The sequence below is a fragment of the Apteryx mantelli genome, chromosome 15 (assembly GCF_036417845.1).
Source record: "Apteryx mantelli isolate bAptMan1 chromosome 15, bAptMan1.hap1, whole genome shotgun sequence".
In the NCBI taxonomy this organism is placed as follows: domain Eukaryota; kingdom Metazoa; phylum Chordata; class Aves; order Apterygiformes; family Apterygidae; genus Apteryx; species Apteryx mantelli.
In genome coordinates this window covers 15,371,661-15,392,972 of record NC_089992.1, presented here as the reverse complement: position 1 = coordinate 15,392,972, position 21,312 = coordinate 15,371,661, and the positions used below count along the sequence as shown (strand labels likewise).

At 36.7% G+C, this 21,312-nt stretch overlaps 1 protein-coding gene across 1 annotated transcript in view; it reads left to right on the top strand.

Annotated features, from left to right (window-relative positions):
- Positions 1-18,863, top strand: part of WDR72 (WD repeat domain 72) — a 119,286-nt gene extending 100,423 nt beyond the window's left edge. Inside the window, exons 18-19 of the mRNA XM_013957299.2 lie at positions 12,686-12,784; positions 18,657-18,863. Of these exons, the coding sequence (XP_013812753.1) occupies positions 12,686-12,784; positions 18,657-18,712 (155 nt within the window). The 3' untranslated portion in view covers positions 18,713-18,863. The remainder of the gene's footprint in view (positions 1-12,685; positions 12,785-18,656) is intronic.
- Positions 18,864-21,312: the final 2,449 nt, after the last annotated feature.

The window sequence follows — 21,312 nt, the reverse complement described above, 5'->3', positions numbered from 1 at the left end:
TTTTATTAAAAGCAAAAAAAATGAGACAATGATGTTTTCCTGATTATAAGAATTCAGTGTATTCTAAAAGCTCAACATCTTAAAAAAAAAAAAAAGTAAAAAGAACCCAGATAAATACTTTTTTTTTTTTTTTTAATCTCATACATTTGAAGACTTCTGTGCTGAAGGTTGGCAGTACCAAAACTGGTTGTGAAATTTCAATACTGGCTGCACTATGCAACATGCTTCTGTTAGGTTTGACCCACCCTATTTAAGCAAACTGCATTGAATTTGACATTTTATAAAATCCAGACTGAGGCTTCTTCCTAACAATTAAATAATTTATAGAAACAAAGAAAACAAACTAAACAATAGTCATTTTCTCCTTATCTTGATTTCAGTAGGGTAAACTTGAGGCAACTCCTTTGAGATTTTCTCCACTGCAGATGGGTTCAGAATCTAGGCCCTATTTTTTAAAGCCATATTAGCTATGACAGCAAGATTAAAAAGTTATTGCCAGCAATAAAGGATTTAATAAATTGTAGTGATGGCCATCTGGAGTGTTTAAAAAAAAATACAGTATGGACAATACACAGTGTCACATTTTCACAAAGCGTATGTGTAAAGATTATGTTCTTTTAACAAATATAAAGAAACTCAGCCTGAAAGCACTTCATCTCCCACCCTCTCCTGACCATGTTGCTGCCCTCACTAACAGTATGAATATATAGTGCATGTTCCGTGTGGCTCTGTGTAGGATGTCTCAGAACAGCATAAGATTCTGCAGGATCTCATAAACATCTGTGGCAAAAAGTTGACAGTAATATTTTACCCCTATAATAAAGTACTGGCCCACTGACTGCCATTTCTCCATCTGGATTCATTCCGTCTCACCCTCTCATTTAACACTAGATTTGACCAAAGCTGGCATGGAAGAACTCACACTCATGTTGCATCTTGGCTTGTCACCCCCGAGGTGTTTGACCCCAGTAAGAGCATACATGCTTGTAATGTGTTTCACTGGTCAAGAGCAGACCATCTGTATTTTTTGAAGCAGAGGATGCATTTGGGAGGTTTTTTTGAAGTCCCTCACTTGTATGATTTCACACAAGCTCTGAACCCAGAGATACTTGGCAGTAGCCTCCTTAGCTGCTTTCTTCTTTGGAAGTGCCTCTAGTACCTTTTTTACCTATCCATTACCCATCTCAAAGCGGAAGGTCCAGGCTCTGTCCGCTTCCAGATACATCTTGCTGATGGCCTGAATAGTGAAACTGAGTAAAGGCAAATGAAATTAAGATGCAAAATTATACAGGGGTCGTGTTTTACCTAGTAAGTAGTAGTTAACAACTACTTAGCCTCTCATTTGCAGGACTGCCACATTTGGTTTCTGGATATATTTCTTGTAGCACTTAAAAGGGAAGGAGTCTTTTTCCCAAACCTGTGTCTGCTTTGTCATAACTGAAACAAACAGTCCAAATTAATTACCAATATAATTATGTATTACCCAGCAGTTCCACACTGTACCTTTCTGATGTTTATATATATCAACAAATATTGTTTATTAATTCACAAAATTGGAATGGCCAGATTTTGTTCTCATTTGCCTCAGCAGAGTAGCTCCATTAAAGTTAATCTAGATTTATGATTCTGTAACAGAGCCCAGAATCATTGTCCATATATCTAAAATAGACTTCCAGCTGTACAAGAAAGGGACAGCTACTTCAAAGGAGTTTGGGAACCAATACAAAATGATATAAATTTGTCAGACTGTCGTTTGCTGCCCAAAACATCAGTTCACTACAAAATTTAACATGTAATTGAAAATCATTAATTAAATACTGTGCAGTCAAGAATCATGCATAATGTAACAGAGCAACTGCAAACAGTTCACTCCTAGTCATTTAAATTTCCTTCTTGCTTTTATGGGTATGAGGAGCCTGTATTTGAAATAGTCCCTGATGAGATTTTGCTTTAGCATCCTTGGAGAATGTCCTGGTGCGTATTTGTAGGGCAAAGTAGAAGGATTACATATATGGATTTTTGCTTTTATGTTATTAAGTGTAATCATTGATAAAATACGTGCCTAGTCAAATGTTCCATATTTGCCACTATATGACCATATATATGTCTCAAAAGCCTTTTGACTGTATGGAAAATAAGTGGCCTAATGCTATAAGCATTTAAGTACTAGTACTTAAGCACTACAAAAGATAGAATTTCCATCTCTTCTATTAATTTTCATAAAGAGAATTTTAGTAAGCAGTATATTCTGTAAAGCAGTGTTATTTCTGTAGTGCTCTCATGTTAGTGGTAAGAATAGCATAGGTTACTAAAACAGGACCTCAGATGTTCAAAGAGGCAATTTGTTTAACAGACAGGAACAGAAGAGGAAGCAAGTGGACTTCACAAATTAAAAACTGCACTGCAGTTGTGCCGCAGAACTGTCTACTAGTCACACAGTACTATTCAATTAGTATGTTACTTTTAGAAGAGGAATCCATGTATATTCAGTTACAATCCTTGCCAAATATCTCGACGTGATCGTAGGCTTTTAGGATTACAAGTAACATAATAAAGGATAATGACCAAAAAAATGAGCACACCAATATAGAATGCTTAGGTTAACTGGGCCTGCCATGTGCACTATAAGACAGCAGTCTGTTAGGTTTAAAGTGAGATTAAGGAGTTGTATAACCTGCAATTATGCTGTTTTTCATTAAAAAAAATAAGATGATTGGGCTCAGTAGGGCCCTTCCTTATATTTACCTCTGTTTAATTGGATTGGGAACTGCTTAAACATCTTCGAGTTGGAGCTTATAAGATGATGATCCCAGCTGTTTTTCCAAGCTTAAGACAGCAGGCAGACAACATGATCATGTCAAGACTCATACTAAAGCCTTAATCCTACTTTTTCATCAACTAGCACTACAGCTGAGTCTTTAACCTCCTAAGTACTAAATGTGCTTTGAATCTCTAACAATACATTTGCTGTTAAATGTTATTGTTTAATAATATTAATTTTTGCTTCCTTTCTGACAAGGTCTTTAAAGAATAGTCTATGTCCCTCTGAATTTGGAGAGCTATAATGCAAACCTATATATTCAGTCCTTTTAAAAATACTCTTTATAAGTCTGTGCCTGTTGTTCTGTATGGAGGGGAGGAACTGTACTGACCTGTACCTTGCCTTGTAAAACCCAGTATACTGGTTATGTATTCATTGCGCGTGTATTATCACATCGAATATAGCTTTGTTGTCAATGGAAAAAAAAAAGGCAATAGTTTCAGCCTTATTTATTTTTTCTCCTGGGAACCGTTTGCATGACAAAAAGAAATTGTCCAAATTTTTAACCTCAGAACTTGCTAGCTATTACCTGGTTGGATAATTCTGGATTGTTTAAAGATTAAATGTTCTAATGAGTTTTCCCTGCATTGGCACATGTCATGCTTTGCTTTGCTTTTTTCTTTTCCTCTCTTTTCCTCTCTCTTTTCTCCTCCTCTTTTCTCTTCTGTGGGGTAGTGCTCCGATTTGTCCTAGTGACACAGGGCTGCCAGCAGGAAAGCAAGCGTAGTTAATGCTCAGCTGCTCAAACCAGTCAAGCAAGCTAGCAAGTCCCAGCTGTGCTACTTGATGTTTTTTGATTGCACCTAGTCCTCAATCTGTGAACTGTTTTCTGGACTTAGATTCATCAAGCTCTGCTGCTTTAAAAACTCATGCAGGCAGGCATCCTAGGATATGCCATTATAAGCTGCTGCCAGGGGATCTTCTAGGAGATAAATGGAATCTGTGTGAAGTAAATTAGTGTGAACCAGTCAATCTGTGTGTCAGCCTTGAGCCACATCCATGGGTAACTAGCTTGCTGACTGAAAAGTCCGCTGTCTTTTGCCAATTGGAGGTCTCAGCCACCAGGAAACAGTCCTATACAACATTAGTTTCTTGGAATAATGCCTGTTTGACCAGCTAGTGAAACTCTTCAGTGTACAGTACTGTACTGCTTGCGTTTACTTACTGCTTACAATTGGCCCGAACATCTTTTAAAGTCAGATAACATTTTAACAGTAGGGAGCATCGCAGAAATATCTTGGAAATAAGTACTTCCACTTTCATACAGCAGCCATTCAGCAGATTCATGCTGTGCTGCAGTTGGCTTTACCTCCCTATCAGTAATACATCTTCAAGGCCATAATGCAAAATAATAACAATAATCTGGCCAGGAGAGGTTAATAAAGAGTCTCCCTGTTTTTTTTTCCCCATGGATTAAGCTCTTGGGCATGCTTTGATTAAGAGAAGGAAAGTGTATGCAAACTCTAGCATTCACTTTACACACAGGAATATATCAGTGTCATAACAGTGCTGCACACTTTCGTTTCATTTTGTTTTTTAAAAGCAATTTGAGGCAATCTACAACTAGGATTCTTCTGAAGAAATGTAGTAATTTCGAATTGTCTCTAAATTCCCTGGTTAAAGTTGAATCCCATATAAATCTATGTTTGTGAAAAATCTGGCAATAACGTGATTTTAAAAATATGAAGTATGAGTTTCTTCATTCATTATTTTTGCAGAAGTTATTGATAAGTTGATAGGCAGTCATAGCTGCAATATGTACTCTCCCATGCCATTATCTAATGTGTAGAAGCCAGTGGGAATTTTGATATATATTTTTATAAAAATATATAGGATAAGAGAGGCTATACACTTTAATTTAAAAAAAAAAACTAATTTACTAGTAACTATCAGAACTGTAATTTGACCTTCTTTACCACTTCCAGTAAAAATGCATGTCTATTATTGCTCAGTGACTGGTTGAAAACTATAATGAAAGAAGTACAAATAACGTTGATTAAATGTGATCAAACAATTCAGTCCTAAACCATGTTTGGTTAAAACACGCACTAACACATATTCAGGGAAACTGGAAAAAAGACATGTTGGCTATCTAGCTAGAAAAGACAGTGAGAAAAAAAGCAATGTGTAACGATGGAAGAATTATTTAAAGACAGTTTGGAGTTTGCATTTTCCTTTTTTTAATCCTCATAAGTTCTGGGGAAGCATATGCTTCAGAGCTTTGCAATAAATGCTGTGTGGGGTTTTATGGGAAAGTATTTTATTTCTTGTACCAGAACAGCAGAACCCACTGAGGCAAATCTAACTAGTTAGGTGTTTTATTATATAGAGTACACAGAGTATATGGACAGATTCTGGTATAAATCACAACTAAGATCAAGAGAACTGCTTTAAAATTGAGTGAATGTTTCATTGCACTAATGAAACAAAAATGGGACGTCCTTTGAGAGCATAATTTGTTACATGCCATTATATTTTAGTTGAGAGAAATAGGGAAGTCCCACTGGGTGAATAAAACTTCAAGGTATATTGGGAAAAGAATCATTGAAAATTTCAGTTTTCCTGTCTGGAGTAATGTTATTCTCATATATATGGAAAAGGGCGGGGGGGGGGAAATGGAGTTGTAAGGTTTTTTTATTTTTAAATATATAAAGATTAAAAAAAAATTAAGACTTTTATAAGAAAAAATTTCACTTAGTTGCAATTCACTTAGTGTTTAGAACGAGCTTCATTTGCCTGTGACTTAACAGAGCGCAGTAGTAAGTCATATGTTTTTGCCATGACCTTGACGATAAATGAGTCCTCACTAAGTGAAGTGGACCAGGCTGCTCCAGATGCATGGTTTAGTATTTATGCATTTTTAAGTGTATTAGACAAATTAATGGTAACCACATAACACTGCAGTCTCATATTATTAATAATTTTTACATTACTCTGTTCAGTTTGGTCCTCTTGTTCGAGTGGACTTAAGCTTCTAGTTAGTAGGACTAAATGCTGGTGGCAGACAGGCAGTCTCTGTGTCATATCCCGTGGGCCAAACAGAATTTTCATTATTTTGTCTCATGATCAAAAGATTATGGTATTTTGGAAGACTCAGGAAGTCCAGTATTTTCCAGTTTGAGATGCAAGTGGGTGTTTCCACTGCCTTGCATTTTACTGAGACTTTCTGGGGAGGCTGAAGCATCCATTTAGTATGCTCTGTCAGAACCCTAAAATTTAAAATGTGGAAAATCCCCATTTCCCTGCCAGTGCCAGACTGAGCTATGCAGTGTGATTACTAGTATTAGGTCCTACTTCTGTATTCAATGTGTTAGATTTAATTACTTTAGCTTCCAGTTTGACTTGTTCCATACTGGGTTATTTCAAGGATAGTTCCAACTGCTACATTTACTTTAGAATACTAATGTAAATGTTTCTCCAGGTTAATTTCTTAATCTCTCTTCTAAATCAAAATGTAATGAAAGCTGGGCCAGTGTGACATTTAATCACAGAAATAATCAGAAAATAGCAACCAGATATTCTCAATTAAATGGCAACTATATTCAAAAGTGCAGTTTTTTTAAGTGACACTAAAAATTATGACATGACCAACTACTGATGTCTTTTGTCAGTGAGATGAATTAGTGGTTTATGAGGCCTGAGAAATAGTCTGGACAAGAAAAATAGGGTTCAATTCAATAAGGACAAGAGCAAGGGTCTACACTGAGGTGGAATTAATCTTTTGCACCTTCATGCAGGGAGCAAATGGCAAGGTAACAGTTGTTCAGAAGAGAATCTGGATCCCAAGCTGATCATGAGTCAACAGTGATCATGCTGTGGCAACACAGGCAGGCACCAGCCCAGACTCTGCATGCAGGAGCAGCACCTGTAAAACCTGCAAAGTAATCCTTCTGCTCTCCTCAGCCTTCGCACCAGCAGGATATGTTCCCAGGCTTTCTGACTCGCTATGCAGCTGGCACGCTGCTCAGCCAGGAGTGCTAGCACCGTAGTGAAAGGATGGGTGCTCCATACTGGCATTACTGGTGTTACTTCATTATCTGCTTTTTCTGTTTCTAGATGATTATGGCAAGTATTGCAAGTATTTCACCTGCCATTTCATGAATGCTTTCTGCATTACTCATAATAGCAAAATAATCATCTCCTTTTAGGTTGACTTCAAAATAGAAGGAAAAAAAAACTAAGTGGTGTAGTAATTCTCAGCTTGGAAAAGAGACAGTTGAAGGAGTATACAGCAATGGACTGTTAAATCACAGATGTCATGGAGAGACTGTGCAGGTGTCATACGTGTGCCTCTTCTCATACAAGAACTAGGGAGTTTCAAATAAAGCTAATAAGGACACATGCAAACAAACAAAAGGAGATGGCTATCTGTGTGGTAAATCTGGAACTTCCCACCACAGGATGTTAAAGATGTGAAAATTTTATACACGTTTAAGAGAAAGCTGCAGAAGTTTGCGGAGGAGAGATGTACTGTGGGTTATTTAATGTAAATAGAAACTACATCTGGCTCTAGAATCCCTGAGTTTCAAACTGGAGACTGGGAGAAGGTGCTGGTGCAGTATTACTGTGTGGTGCAGTAGCACTGTGCTGTTCTTCTGTTCTTATGCTCTTCCCTAGGCATCTGCTTTTAAACACTGTTTGAGACAGGACACTGCGTTAGATGACATTTGGTCTCAGCAAGTACAGGTGTTCTGTGAATTTTTTTTTTTTTTTAATAAGATTCAAACCATTTATTCCCCAGCTTTCCATCTAGCTTCTTAGGTGCAGTATAGTAAGCGATCGTAGACCTGGTGGATCCCAGAAGTGGCATTGCAGGACAGTTGTTTTAACAATTTACTGGAAAAAAAATTCCCAACATTTTTCTTTTGCTTTACAGACAGCTGCTGTTTTATTTAGATTCAGTTTGCTCTATATTCTGTACTGGACCTTAAATGCATTTATGACCCATAGGCCACCTTGCCTAATATTTTGATTGAAAAATATTTTTTGTTGTCCCATCAGATTGTTCTGAATTGTCACATATTGAATGACAAATACTGTCTTGCTTTCTCTGCAGGTACACTGCCTTTAAGTTATTGATCCATCTAATCAAAATAAAAATGTGTCTTACCAAAAAAAAATACTAATTGGTTTATTCACTGTGTTATGCAATCTTTTTCTCCAGTAAGTCTGCCCTCTTAAAATTGGTATTCAAAGCAAAGATGCTTGGACTTAAGTGTGTGATATTTCTGACCAGAGTGAAGCAACGATTTTCAGTGTTCAAACAGAACAGGTAGAAATAAATGACAGTGATTAATTGTTGTTGTAAGGATATTCAGAAAGGACAGCTTTTCCTTTAAAAGTTTTTTCACAAGAAGGCTGGTCTTTCATGCAGTCTGTGGTCTCTTTTTGGAAATAGTTTGTTTTTATTTTGTGGAATTTGAAATAATTGGAAACTGTATACATAAACATTTCATTGAATACTATGATTTTATGACATCCTTTTGCTATGCTAAGTTCCATACCTATTGTATGACTGTTGTATGACCAGTTGTATGACAGTCTTTTCTGATTGAGCACTGTAATGTAAGAGAATGACTATCAACTTCACTAAACAACTATTAACAGCTTATTAAGAAGTGCCAGAAAAAAAAAACTACAATTCTCAAGACTGAATCTGTACTGTGAAGATTTATGTCATTTTCATATGCAAAGTTCAAGGTCATCTGCCTCAATGAAAGTCTTTTTGCTTTACTTTTGTGCTAACAAGGGCAATTGGTACTATCCATGTAGTAATTTAAATTATGGCTCACTGAACAGAAAGAAATTATCATTGGGGTTACTATATCAGAAATTATTGTTTTGTACTCTTTATCTGACTTGGTGGGTTTGGGGCTCATTTACACTCCAGACATTTACATCACTTTGGCTACACAAATTAGCTTTCCAATGGAAGCCAAAGTAATTTTAAGGTCCATTTAAACCCAAAATAGGACAGAGTAGCCTTAGAATGAATAAAGATCACACCATTTATGTTTAAATAAGTTCTTAAATTCTGTCAGTGTACTGGTTATAAGCTGTTCATAAGAATATTTCCCCTATTGACATTTGAGCATAAAACCCTATTCCCATAAGGGATACTTTAATTTAGTAAAGTAGGTGTCAGCTATAAGATTATTAAGTCCTGGTACTTTCTCCACGATTATATAATGTCATTTTTTACTTTCACTCTTTATTTGGGCCAGACTGTTCCTCTCTTATTTTTAACTTTTCAGTTCCCTTTGTTTTCTTGTCTTTTATGATATTTTTAAGGAACATTCTTCTTCAAACTGAGCACATAACGTGTGATGTTTAAAAAAGAAAACAGATTTGAAGGCCCCTGCCTAGGTCTCTTTCTTCTCTCTGTGTACACTCATTATGTAACTTTGTAAAGTAGGGTATTGTGAAGTGTATTTGCCAGACTTGTATCTAGGGAGATTTGTGTACTTCTGGGTTGCTGACAAGGCTAAGGTACACATCCCTTCACTTGCACCACGGGCCCCCACCTACCCCATCCCATCCTGCCTCCTGGTTTTCTGAAGTATCCACTTTCCCCCCGTTCTTTCGTCTCTCCTCCTGAATCTCATTCTCCAGCAACTCTTTTCACATTCATTGTCTAGAGTTCTGTGCTTTTCACTCCCGTAAAACTGTTCTTGATGAGTCCTTTCTACCCAACTATTAATGCCAGTGTTTCATCATCATCTTCCATCATTTGTCAGCCAACCTCAGCTCAGCTTGTTATATTTTTTTCTCACTGTCTTGTCTGTCTTGGGCTTGTATGTCTCCATCCTCTCTGGAATCTCCCCTTATCTCTGTCATCTTTACTTAAACATATTAACTGGAGATCTTGCTGCTTTGCCCAGGAATCTTGCTGGCCTCTGTCTAGGTCTCTTTCTTGCTCACTTCACACCTTCCTTCTGATGTATTTCATCTGTGTAGATCTACTTCTTAGCTGTTGCTTATTCAGTATCAGATCTCAGCCTGTCTGATGTTTCCTCTGATATTTGTCATAATCTCAAAATAAGGAACTAAAACAGAGCTCTTCATCTTCTCTTCCAAACCCTCTCTCTGGTGACTTTCTGAATCATAGATACCTCTTCCTTACATCTGGGTATCATGTTTGGCTCAGTGCTCTCTGTCGAGGCCCTTACATCTCTGTCCTGACAAAACCCGCTAGTATGTCTCTTTTGCATGTTTGGTCTAGGTCTGAATCCAAGCCCTTACCCTGCTAAGCTTTTGGATACACTGTTGTGTGAAAATTAGCTTGTGCTCTGGCACTCACCTCAACTGAGAGGCAGCTGTCATTACACTGAAGTACTTTAGTTACCTCTTAGGTGAATCTGGTGCATTCCCTAGGAACACTTCTGAGCTTCGCTTTCTTGCAAAGTCAAGCAGGTCAGTTTAAACCATATGGCTCATGCTGACATGCTCTGGGACAGAGGGGGAGCACTTGAACAGCTTTGTCTTGGTCTCATTCAAGAGCAAATACAGCACTGACTTCCAGTAAGTCATGTGTCTGTCAACTCCTGACTGGGACTGGTGCTTGACTCTGTGAATGCATCTCCTCTGCTTGGTGCTGTGCAAGACCAAACAGATTCTGCAACTGAAATCGCCTTACCTGAATTAAACTCAAATTACATAGCCTCTTATAACTTGGCCCAAGAAAAGCTTAGTAATAGTTTGAAAAAATGGTTACTGAGAGTTGGAGCAACATACCACTGTGGCAATCTACTGCATAAAACCAGATCTCACTACTGATCCCAAAGTCAGGAGCTTCAGGTCCATTCAGAGCAAAAGGGCAATTCTGAATTTTTGGTCACTGCTATGATTTTAAAGCGGACAGCTCTAGTGATTTTTTTATTTCTTTGCAGAGACGTAGCTGCATTTTTTGTTCTCTCCCTTTTATCACAGTATTCTCTTTGGAAATTTTCCTATTGCTCTACTTCAGAGAAGTTCTGACTTTTACATTCATACAGCAGTAATGACTCAATCTATCACTCAGCACAGCAGAGTTGAGTATTTAATGGGAAGAACTGTTTTAGAAAGAATGTTCTAAAACATTTGGCACAAAAAGCTTTGAAACTATAGCACACAACTTGTATTTTCCAATTTTTCTTTTGGAAGTGGGACTCATGGCCTTCAACTAGTATACTTGAAAATTATTTGAATATTTTAGAAATCACAGAAAAACATATATATCTTTGGAGACATTTTTTCTTTGAAATACCATAGTATAAGTGAACAAGAACATTTCTTATCTATTGTAGGTTGTTCTTCTGTGTCAACTCGCCTCATGCAGATTATGATGTCAACTCTTCCATAGCAGTGGCATGAATTAAAACTCCTTTTTATGTGGATAAGTCTACTGTAAGATTAGAAATGTAACCAGTGTTCCTGCTCTATCTGTGCAGGGCTTTATTTACTGATTAGCTGCCATCTTGAGGCAGATTTTTTTAGAAAAATCTAGCATTTTTTCAGGTGAAATGTGCATTATCACTATCACAGCTTTTATGATTTTATTCTGTTTTAATATTGTACTTTCAAGGGTCTGATCCCACCATTATTTTGAAGTCCTGGTTGCTTCAAGTGGACTCTATGCAGGAGGATGTAGGAGTCCGGAATGGTGGAACCTTTGCAGACCTGGGATCGGTAGCTGCACACTGATGGGAAGGGCAGAGCATTGAAGCAGAATATGTGTCATTTGAGGACTTCCTGTCTGAATAATGCCCTGAAGCCTAGTGAATTGACTCGTAATTTGGGGAAATTTAAATTATATTAAGCAGTCCTTTAGCAAATATTCGTCTGGTAAAAAGAAATCCCTAATGGCACCAGGGACCAAATTCCTTGTTTTGAAAAGAGGGCAAAACTTCACTGGGGTTATGTATAGGCGTTGGGATCCCCATCCACATCAATTAGTTCGGAAGTTTGAAACCTTGCTTAGTTTTGTAGATATCAGAAAACGATCAAGTCTTTGTTAAGGTCTAGTCACTCCTGTTTTCCTAGGAGGTGAGATCTGCTAAGAGTTTTAATGGGACTAAGGGACTGAGATCTAGTCTTTACTATGCTCTTCTGTAATAAGCTGTTTAATAATTGTATTTTATCTTCAAGTAATATATTCTGGTCAGAATGGAGATATGGAGTGGAAGAGAGGGAATTTGGCAATGACAAGAGGAATAGCTCCGTTCTGTTTAGGAAAACTTAAGTGGGATGTGTTTGAAAAGTCAAGTGAATTAAATATTCTTATATTGACAGATTACTATTTTCTTGAAAATATTTTCCTATTCTGAAATGTAAATGTTTTAGCAATTAAGTAAAAAAGACATCAAATTTGATCATTTCTAAACTGCAAGTCAGTCTGTTTTTTACTGAACATTGAAATTATCACTGATTTTATTATACATTGTAGCTTGCTATATACAGCATATTTTCATCTGAAAATTTGTATAATTTTTTTGCCTAGTTAATGACTCCTGTAATTACAAGACCACCTAATCAATCTTTTATATTGTTTGCTGGCTTCTTTGGTGAAACAGCCAAGCACTTTGTATGGCTGCTAAATGATTGTACTGTTTTAGGGTTTTTTGCAAAAAAGTATTTTTTCTTACTTCAAAGGGATCATATTTAAGCTATGCCCCGAACATCTCCCCAGATGAATTCATGTCTGTAAATTTTTCAACTGTGGTATGGTTTCATATAAGTACTTTGAGTTTCTGTTTTATTTCAATTTATTATTTGTGTTTACAAATTGTGTCTTCAGCATTGAAAGATCTGCAGAAAAGCAGGAAGTGTTTATTTCTGAACGTATTACAGTTCTCCCTCACTCTATTTTTTCTTTTATCACTACAGTCAGTGTGCTGAAGCATGACAAGAGCTCAAACTCAGCAAACTTCCAAGATGCGGAGGATACACCTGACACATGTGTCTTGGAAGAGTCTGAAAGTCCAGGTGAGAGCCATTTAAAGACAGTCACCAAGTATCAAGTGATAAATCTGACACAGCTTTTGGGCCTGTAAGAAAAGCACATTGTAATGCTGTTTCCTTTTTAGCAGCTGCAATGTCAAATTAATGGTCACCTCCAGGGGTCACAGTGTGGAGCTGTTATCCTTTCCTCTTTCATCAAGAATTCAGGTCTTAGAAAGGATAAAGGCTTTATGACCAAAAAGAAAGCTGACACCACTAGTTCATTATAATTAGTTTTGGACTACACTTCTTAGTTAATATATGTACAATGTCTGACCCTTTGAAGGTAGCATGAGATTATGAAAAATTAGGAGGACTGTATGTACTGCAGTTGAGTGTAGCAGTGGACATTCAAACAGTGTATCTCTGGAGAAAAGCAAATTGGTAGTGTTAAATAGCTTGATTCTTTTCTTTAAATCAGCTCACAATCTTTATTTACTTTTTATGGCTTTTAACATTGATTCAGCTAAATACAGGAACATCCATAAAGTGCATTCTTTTTGGTGACTATAAAATTTATCTTCATGTAGCTTCATTATCTTTCTAGCTATGGAATATCTAAGAAATTTATTAAATGAATCCCAAAGGGCAGCAATTAAATATAAAGTGTATCCAGTTATAGCTGATTAAAAACATTCTGTGTGACTAAATACTAAGATCCGTTAAGTGAGCTGTGAGCGTGACCCACATACACCATATATGTAACCTGTACATAGTAGTCATTAGTGAAAGAGTTAAACATCTTTTTTTCACTTGATATTTTCCTTCCCTGCTTTATCTGGTTTCTGTGTACCCTCTTGCATCTTTGTGTGCTGATCCGTGTATCATATTTTTGATTCATCGTCTCTGTGGCCTGTCAACTTAGTTAAGAGATTTCCAAATCTTGCAGCCTGTGCTGACAGGGGGCAGCTGCCAACAGTCCCCTGATCCTTCCCCAAGGAACACTGCTGAGATTTAATTTTCAGTCAAAGGGTGCAGTCTGAAATCCATGTCAGGTCCCCTAAGTCATCTCAGAACCCAGATAGGACCCATGTCTGGGGGATTATATTTCAGTGCACTCCACTCCTTCAAGATTCCTTGGGAGTTCAACTGCTGTCATATACCTGATTGGAACTGCATTCCCTTTTCATCTTTTCCGCAGAAATGAGCAATAGTATATTATAGAATAATTGAAACCAATGAATTGTAAGTCTGTATTCCTTTTAATACGCTATTGTATTAAAGCTGCTTTGGCTTGGACTCACTACTGTACCGCAAAAGGCAGCATGAGATTTAAAAAGAAATAAATAATCTACTTGGGAAGGAAACAAGTTTAACTCCTTACTTCAGCTACATCAAACTATCTATGGTACATAGTACCTCCTTCAGTAGCCCCTTCTAGAATGATTACAGGCAAAAATGTAGCTAGTCCCAGTACTGATCTGTTCTGAAGGGAGAAAGAATTTAAACAAAGTGGTTCTAAAGATTTCAGGTGAGAATTGATGTAACTTAAAGATAACATTAGTTTTAACCTTAATTTAAATTATTCTGTGTGTCGAAGTGTCTGTGTGGCAAAGCATACACATTTGGATAGGAATTTGAAATGTCCTGTTCTGCATTGTGCATATCTGTGTGAAGTAATGGAAAGAATAAAAAACTGTCAGGAGGTGAATAATGACTGACAAAAATACATGTTGATAAAGCATCTAAACTTAAAAACTGAGTTCCATTCAGTCCATCTGACATCATTAAACTGGTAATAAACAATGAATTACTCTGGCTTTTGTTTCTGTCCATTCCTGCATTTTAAGACATCTTGTCTTATAGGTCTGAAAACCTCAGGAGATTTCACTACTGGTCTCACTGCTTTCCACTGAGAATTTGTGGCTTGGTTGTCATGGAGACATCGTATTTCTCCAAGAATTGCTCATATTGATCCGTGGACAGGCGTAAATGGCCAGGCGAATGTGAGGAGTAAAGGGGGTTGGGCAGTACTATAAAATGACCAGAGGTTATGGGTCGGAAATAAGCTCATAGCAAACACTTAGGTAAAGAGAAAGAAACAGTTTCATTTTGTTTCAGGATTTCGTTTTTGCACTTTATGCCATTGTCTTCTTTCACTATAGACTGAAAGAAACTTGTTAGTCACTTGTCATGTCAGATCTTTGGTGCTTGTCCTGACACAGCTGTCAGCCTTCCAGCTCTGTGCAGTTCAGGGACACACAACAAAGAGCTAGGAACATGAATTATTTATTGCTCCTTGTGTGGATGAAATTCTGTGATAAGAAATTAAGACACTTCTGACAGAAGTCCTTGTTTGAAAGGAAAGATTTGGTAATAGAATGCATTTACTTGAAACTTACCGCTTTTAGTAGCAAACATTTAATAATATAACATTTATGTCTATGATTTATTCCTGTATTTCTCAGGTCCTTTAACTTTGTATTTTGGAGTTCGAGAGCATCTAGGAGGCCAGCACTTGATTTGGTGAAACCTGCAACTTTAGAAACTTTCTCACGCATATTCAAAGTCTGGGCAAACTTACAAACCTCATTTATAAGTTTTATTAAAAAGTTGCCTGTGTGTGTGTTTTGCAGAACGTCTTGCACTTCATTTGCAATATGTTGTTGTATATGCCTTTCCCAGAGAAATGATGTTAAGAAATATATTGACTTTACTGTCTTTTTTAGTGAGGAAAAGGTGAAAGTATGACAATGCATCTGCAAGGAATTCTAACTATTCCTAGAAAAGGTGCTTTATTACAAGTCCTAACAGAATCAGTAAGGTTACAGATGTATAGAGCTGCTATTAACAGACATAACTGTGTGTTGTCTTTTATAATGGTGACTGGTAGAGTCTCTAACCTTGAATGTTAGATTGAGAGTTATTTTCAAAGTGATCTTAATTTTCTAAAATCACCTAAAGCCCACTCTGCTTATTTTATTTTCACACTGCACATGTTCTCACTGCTCCAGATGTAGGCCTCAAATAATCATGGAAAAAGGCATAAACTCAGATGAATAGCAGGAATCCATTTGACTACACAAGACACCAATCTGAGATTTACCTGTGATTTCTTGTGTTCAAAGTGTGATCTGAACTACTCTCAGATAGGTAATGAAACCCCTCAACCTGCACTTTTCTCTTGGATAATTCACAGCAAACGCTTTTCACATGTGATGGACAAAGGTAAATATCAGACTGCAGCTTCTTGTCTAAGTGAAATGGATTTTAGTTGCTCCCTTCGTGTGCCTACAAGCTGCCATTATCTGTGATAGTGGCTCATGTCTATTTTAGCCCACACACAGAGGAGATGCTGGGCTTCTATGCCAGATGCCTAATAGTAGGTTTATCACTGCCATTTTCCCCACATGCTGAGGACTACTTCTGTTTGATATGCAAAGCCAAAGCTTTTCAAACTTGTCTCTGCTCTGGCCTTGAACATAATAGTCAGATAAGAATTACAACAGCTTTTGTAGAACTTGACTCTTAAACATATCAACCCCCCATAAAGAATTTGCTATCCCTTAGAGTGCCTCTTCAGTAAAAATAACTTTTCTAGCCATGTTTTCCACTTTGTCAGTCATATTTTCCACATTTAGACAAACTGAGAAAGAGTCCAAAACTGAGTGAATGTGGATGTCTAAGTTAGATTCTTAGGTCTGAGCTATTCACCTGAATTTTCTTTTAAAAAACAATGGTGAAGAAAAGGTACCTTCAGAGATCATCCTGTTCAAAGGGAGTTGTTTCAGATGAGTTTTAAGGGGACTGAAGATGCTCTGAATTTCATCCATCAAAATCTGAGAGGAATGCAGCAAGGCTTAACACAACCTGAGATGTCTTAGCTTACATACATGGTGCAGTCCCACTAAAGAAGCTTCTGCAAGCCTAGCTCCTGTAAAAAAAAAAAAGGAACAGATCTGAGCTGAAGTCAAGCAGAACAATGTAGGCAGAGATACCCCTTCCCTCCTATATCCCCCAATAGAGATGTTACAGTAGACCAGGCAAAAGACTGTTACTTCCATTGGTAATAAAAGGAAATTGAGCTTCCCTAAAGGAAGACTGACTTGAGAACTGCAAATTGAATTTACAGAGCATTTTCTATCTTTTGAATGAAAACTGTGTAAATGGTAGTGGACCGCTGTATGCCTATGGCCTTCAGTAACCAGGTAGTATCTGAATCAACTGATCCCTTCTGCAGCTCATTCTCTCTCTCATCCCTTCATATCAAAAATGTTGTCCATCTTAAATTTTTCACTCCTTGTTTTTTGACTTTTGGAGACAGAATGAAATTCTGGTTGTATTACAGGTAATAGTGAAAATCCCAGTAGCTGCTTAGTTGCTTGTGCTAGATAAACCTTGGTGCAGATATGGGAGAGATCGCTGATCCTCCCTGAAATACAGTGTGTGAGATGGAACTGTAGGAAATAGAAATGAGAATGAGAAGAGATATCAAAAAGAACAGATTCTCAATAGCTACAAGGTGCTTAAATATACAGCACTAAATTTGTGACTGTCTTGTTACCAGGCAACTTGCACTTACTCTTACAAATGTTCAGTTACCAGCTTCAAGTTGCCTCCACTGGAGAGTATGTTACTTAAGTCAGTGCCATGTCACTTATATGTCTACAGATCAGTACACTGGCAAAAAGTAATACTCAGTCAATTTTCAGTAAATTTCCAACTATGCAGCACCCTAAAAAAGTTTGGTTTTCTTTTTCAGTGTTTGCATCACCACAGAAACTGAGGTAGCAGTAAAAAGAGCAATAAAAAGGTAGCAGCAATAAAAGAGGACTGATCCAGGAATGGAGTGCTGGAGGTTGTTGATGATGATACATGAAGCAGGAGGAGTATGCAATATAAGGGCAGCCCATTGATCACAGGCACTGATATCCCCTACTGTTCATCAACAGTGTTTAAAAGTTACAGTGGCCAGGAATTATTCCAGAAATTAAGTCCGTAAGAATTTCTCTGCAGTAGATGTAGTGTTGTGTCACATCAGCATTCAGGGTTACTAGTATCGTGACTCATCATATAGTAAATTGGACTGTAAAACTAGAAGGCTACATAGTGGACTTCAGGAAAATGTATATCTCTCTGTGTCTATGATATACATACATAGACAGAAATGGATAACTTGATTAATTGAGAAGCAGATATCCATTAAGTTAGAAAAGAATAGTGTGTGCTTCCTTCTTTCTTTGTGTTCATCTACTCATGAACAGTGTTGTATTTATTTAAGCAGTGTTGTGCAGAATGTCAAATACAAGTAATTTTTTAAATTCAGGTTGTAAATGTTATCATACAACAAATAGGAAAAAGTCATAAAGCTAAAACTTGCTTGCTTGAGAGTGCTTTTCTGTGGAATTCTAATAAACCATGACAATTAAATTATAATGCCTTATTAGTGTAACTCCCTATTACTTCTGTTCATAGTTACTGTAGGATTAGTTCTGTTGAAAGGATACGTATATAATTTGAAAATGGTATTTGCATAAGTCTGTTAATGTCAAACAGAAATTATCTTTCTGCTGATCTATTGAGAAGTTTTCCTTTTTTAAAAAAAAGGAAGCAGAAGGAGAAGACCGTTCAGGAGAAATGTTTTGGAAAAGGCCATCCATTCCCTTGAGCTCTTTTGAGTTCCGTGTTGCCTTTTGTAATGTATCAATTATGATGTAAACAATTTTCTGGAGGTAGATTTGTGGTATTTTTAACAGCAGAATATTGGTGCTGAAGGTCTTGATTTCTTTCTATAATTCCAAAATTATAAAGATTTTATTATTTTATGAAAAGATTGTCAGGGTCTTTTTAAAGAAAATCTTGCCTATTGCTTCAAACTGTACAATCATTAAGTAAGATGAATATATTTCTTTTCCAGATGACATGAAGCCACATCCTTGGATATCTAAGGTGTGCTCCTGCAAAGTGTGTTAGAAAACCCTGCTTAGCCGAAAGAATTAGAAGATACACAAGAACAGCCAAGAAATAGGAAATACATGACATGGACATGGAACAGATTGTTGTATTTATTACCGTATACCTTTAACAGTTCATTTTCAGAAGAAATACCTTCCACATAATCAGCTTCTTTTTGCTGATTTATTGACTTCAATGCACAATTCCAATACTAGTAGATTTTACACTTATTCAATTAAATTATTTCTAACATAGAAAATATCAAGTCCTTATTTTAGATGTTTTTCACTAATTTAAACATTGATCCCAAGTCTTGCAACAGTGATTTACCATAAATTTTTGCCTCAATTTGAATAGCCTTTTGCATACAACTCATTTAAATAATTAAATGTAACTTTTTCTCTCTCCTTGCTTTTAATTTTTATTACCAATGACTTTTTAACACCAAGTAAAAACAAATACATTTGAAATAATTTGAAAATTAATGTTTGCTTGGATTTAAAGGAAAAATGCACATTTTTAATTAAACATGGAATATTTAGAAGCAACTAAAATATAAACAACCGTGTGCACAAGACAGCATGGGAAATTGATTATGAATGTGATCATGTCTAAGATGTAAACTTTCCTTTTTTACAAACACTGCCAGCACCCTCATCTGTAGAAACGTGGCTGCCATTATGAAGTTGAAGAAGCCCATCAGAGCCCTCTTCTGAGATGATGCAGTGCATTGAATTGCTATTTATGCTTATTAGGAAAAGCAGCTATACATGCTTATCCTTTTTACATTTTTTTCATTATGTTTGGAAAATATTTGCGGTCTGTTAGTCTCAGAAATATCACCTAAAGTTCTGAGGGGCTTATGACGGTTTGACAAAGAATGGCACTCCGGAAGTGGTAAGCACACTTTCTGTATTACCAACAGTCTGAGCACTAATGAAGCCAAGGGGCCTTGAGGATATGCTCTTCTGAATCTGGATCTTATGGTGTGAAGCCTTTTTCTGCTTTTTCCTATGAGCTTCAAAATGCAGAGTATGGCAGTGGAGTCATTAGAAATGTTAAACAGAGGGGCATTCTGAGAGGTAGTATTTCAGTTTTCATTCAGCTAAAGAATATGCCATTAAAATAGGTTACCATTCAAGGAAGATCAAGATATTTAATGCTGCTGTTCTGATACTGTAAATACCGTGCAGAAAATGATGTCTTTTACAGAAAAGTCTCTGTGTTACACATTTGGTATGTTTCAAAAACAGTTTTCCTTATTCTTAGAAGAAGTTTTCCTATCTAAAACATTTTTTTGATCATACTAGCTTGTATATGAATTATGGAGACTAAACAATCTGGCTGTTGTGTGGTTTGGCTTCATTGTTGCATTTATTGTGCTAGATGTCTGAAATAATATCATTGACAACTTTTACTTGCATAGCATAACTGAGAGCAGAACATATCTTCAACTGAGATAAATCCTCTTCTTAACATGTATGGTTAAATAGGAGATACAAGCATCAAGAAAGTAAAAATAAAATTACAAATATAGCTAGCGCTATAGCACCTTGCAGACAGTAAACCAAATGGAGAATAAAGTATGGACCGTGCTTTATCCTTTGCCACAATCCTTGTCAACAGTTGCTTCTATTTTGCTGCAGTAATCTTCCATTGGCACTGAAAAGTCCATTTTCCTTCACAACAAATGTTACTGCTCTGCATCAGCACCTGCCCACTTGGACCAGTTCTGTTCTTAGTACAAGGGGCAACAGATTTCCTTAGAACTGTTGCTACTTGATGTTTTAAAAACTGATGTGATCATAGAGGTCTGATAGCTCGAGGAACCAGCATTGTCCGTAACACCTGGTATTGTTGTGGTAGCAATTACATTTGTGCAACACAATATTTGATTGCTTGTCTTTAATTCTGCAAAGCACTGCACATCAGCAGACTGCCAATACAGATAACCCTCTGAAATGCTTTGTGCAGTGATGATTGGTGTTCGGCACATGCTTCTGCGTGCTTTGTGCTAATTATAATTAGTAGTATCAGTAAGGTAAGACAGGAGCTTTTTTTATTAGGTGCATTTATTTTGCAATAAAGCAAATGTATTTCCCATGCTGTCTGGATGTTTTTCAGATACCCAACTGTACAGTATGTGCTCAAGAGAACTCTTGCTTAGAACAATCTCTTTGCACCAAAGTGAAAATTTTAGAGCTGTAGAAAAAATACATTTTAACCTCCTGCTATTGCTTCTTCTAAGCCATAATAGCTGAAGAAACGTTTCTGTACTAATGCACTCTGATGCATGTTTCTATTCATGCTTATGGAGATTGATTTTACAACGAAATTGCAAGGTAATTATGAATATATTTTTCTATTGTGTTATGTTGAAGGAATCCTGCCAAAAGGAAAGTCACGTGCTAATATTTTAAAGTACTTATCTAAATTTTAGATATAGGGTAAAAAATTCAAAATGCCTTTACTGCTTAAGAACCTTGGTCTCTCTCTCTCTTTTTTTTTTTTTTCCAGAAGTCATGGGGTCTTTTAAACTGCATGACTCAAGTTGTGGTTTCATGATCCATTTTGAGCAATATAAGGACAGCTTGCCGCTAAACAGGACAATCCCTCCC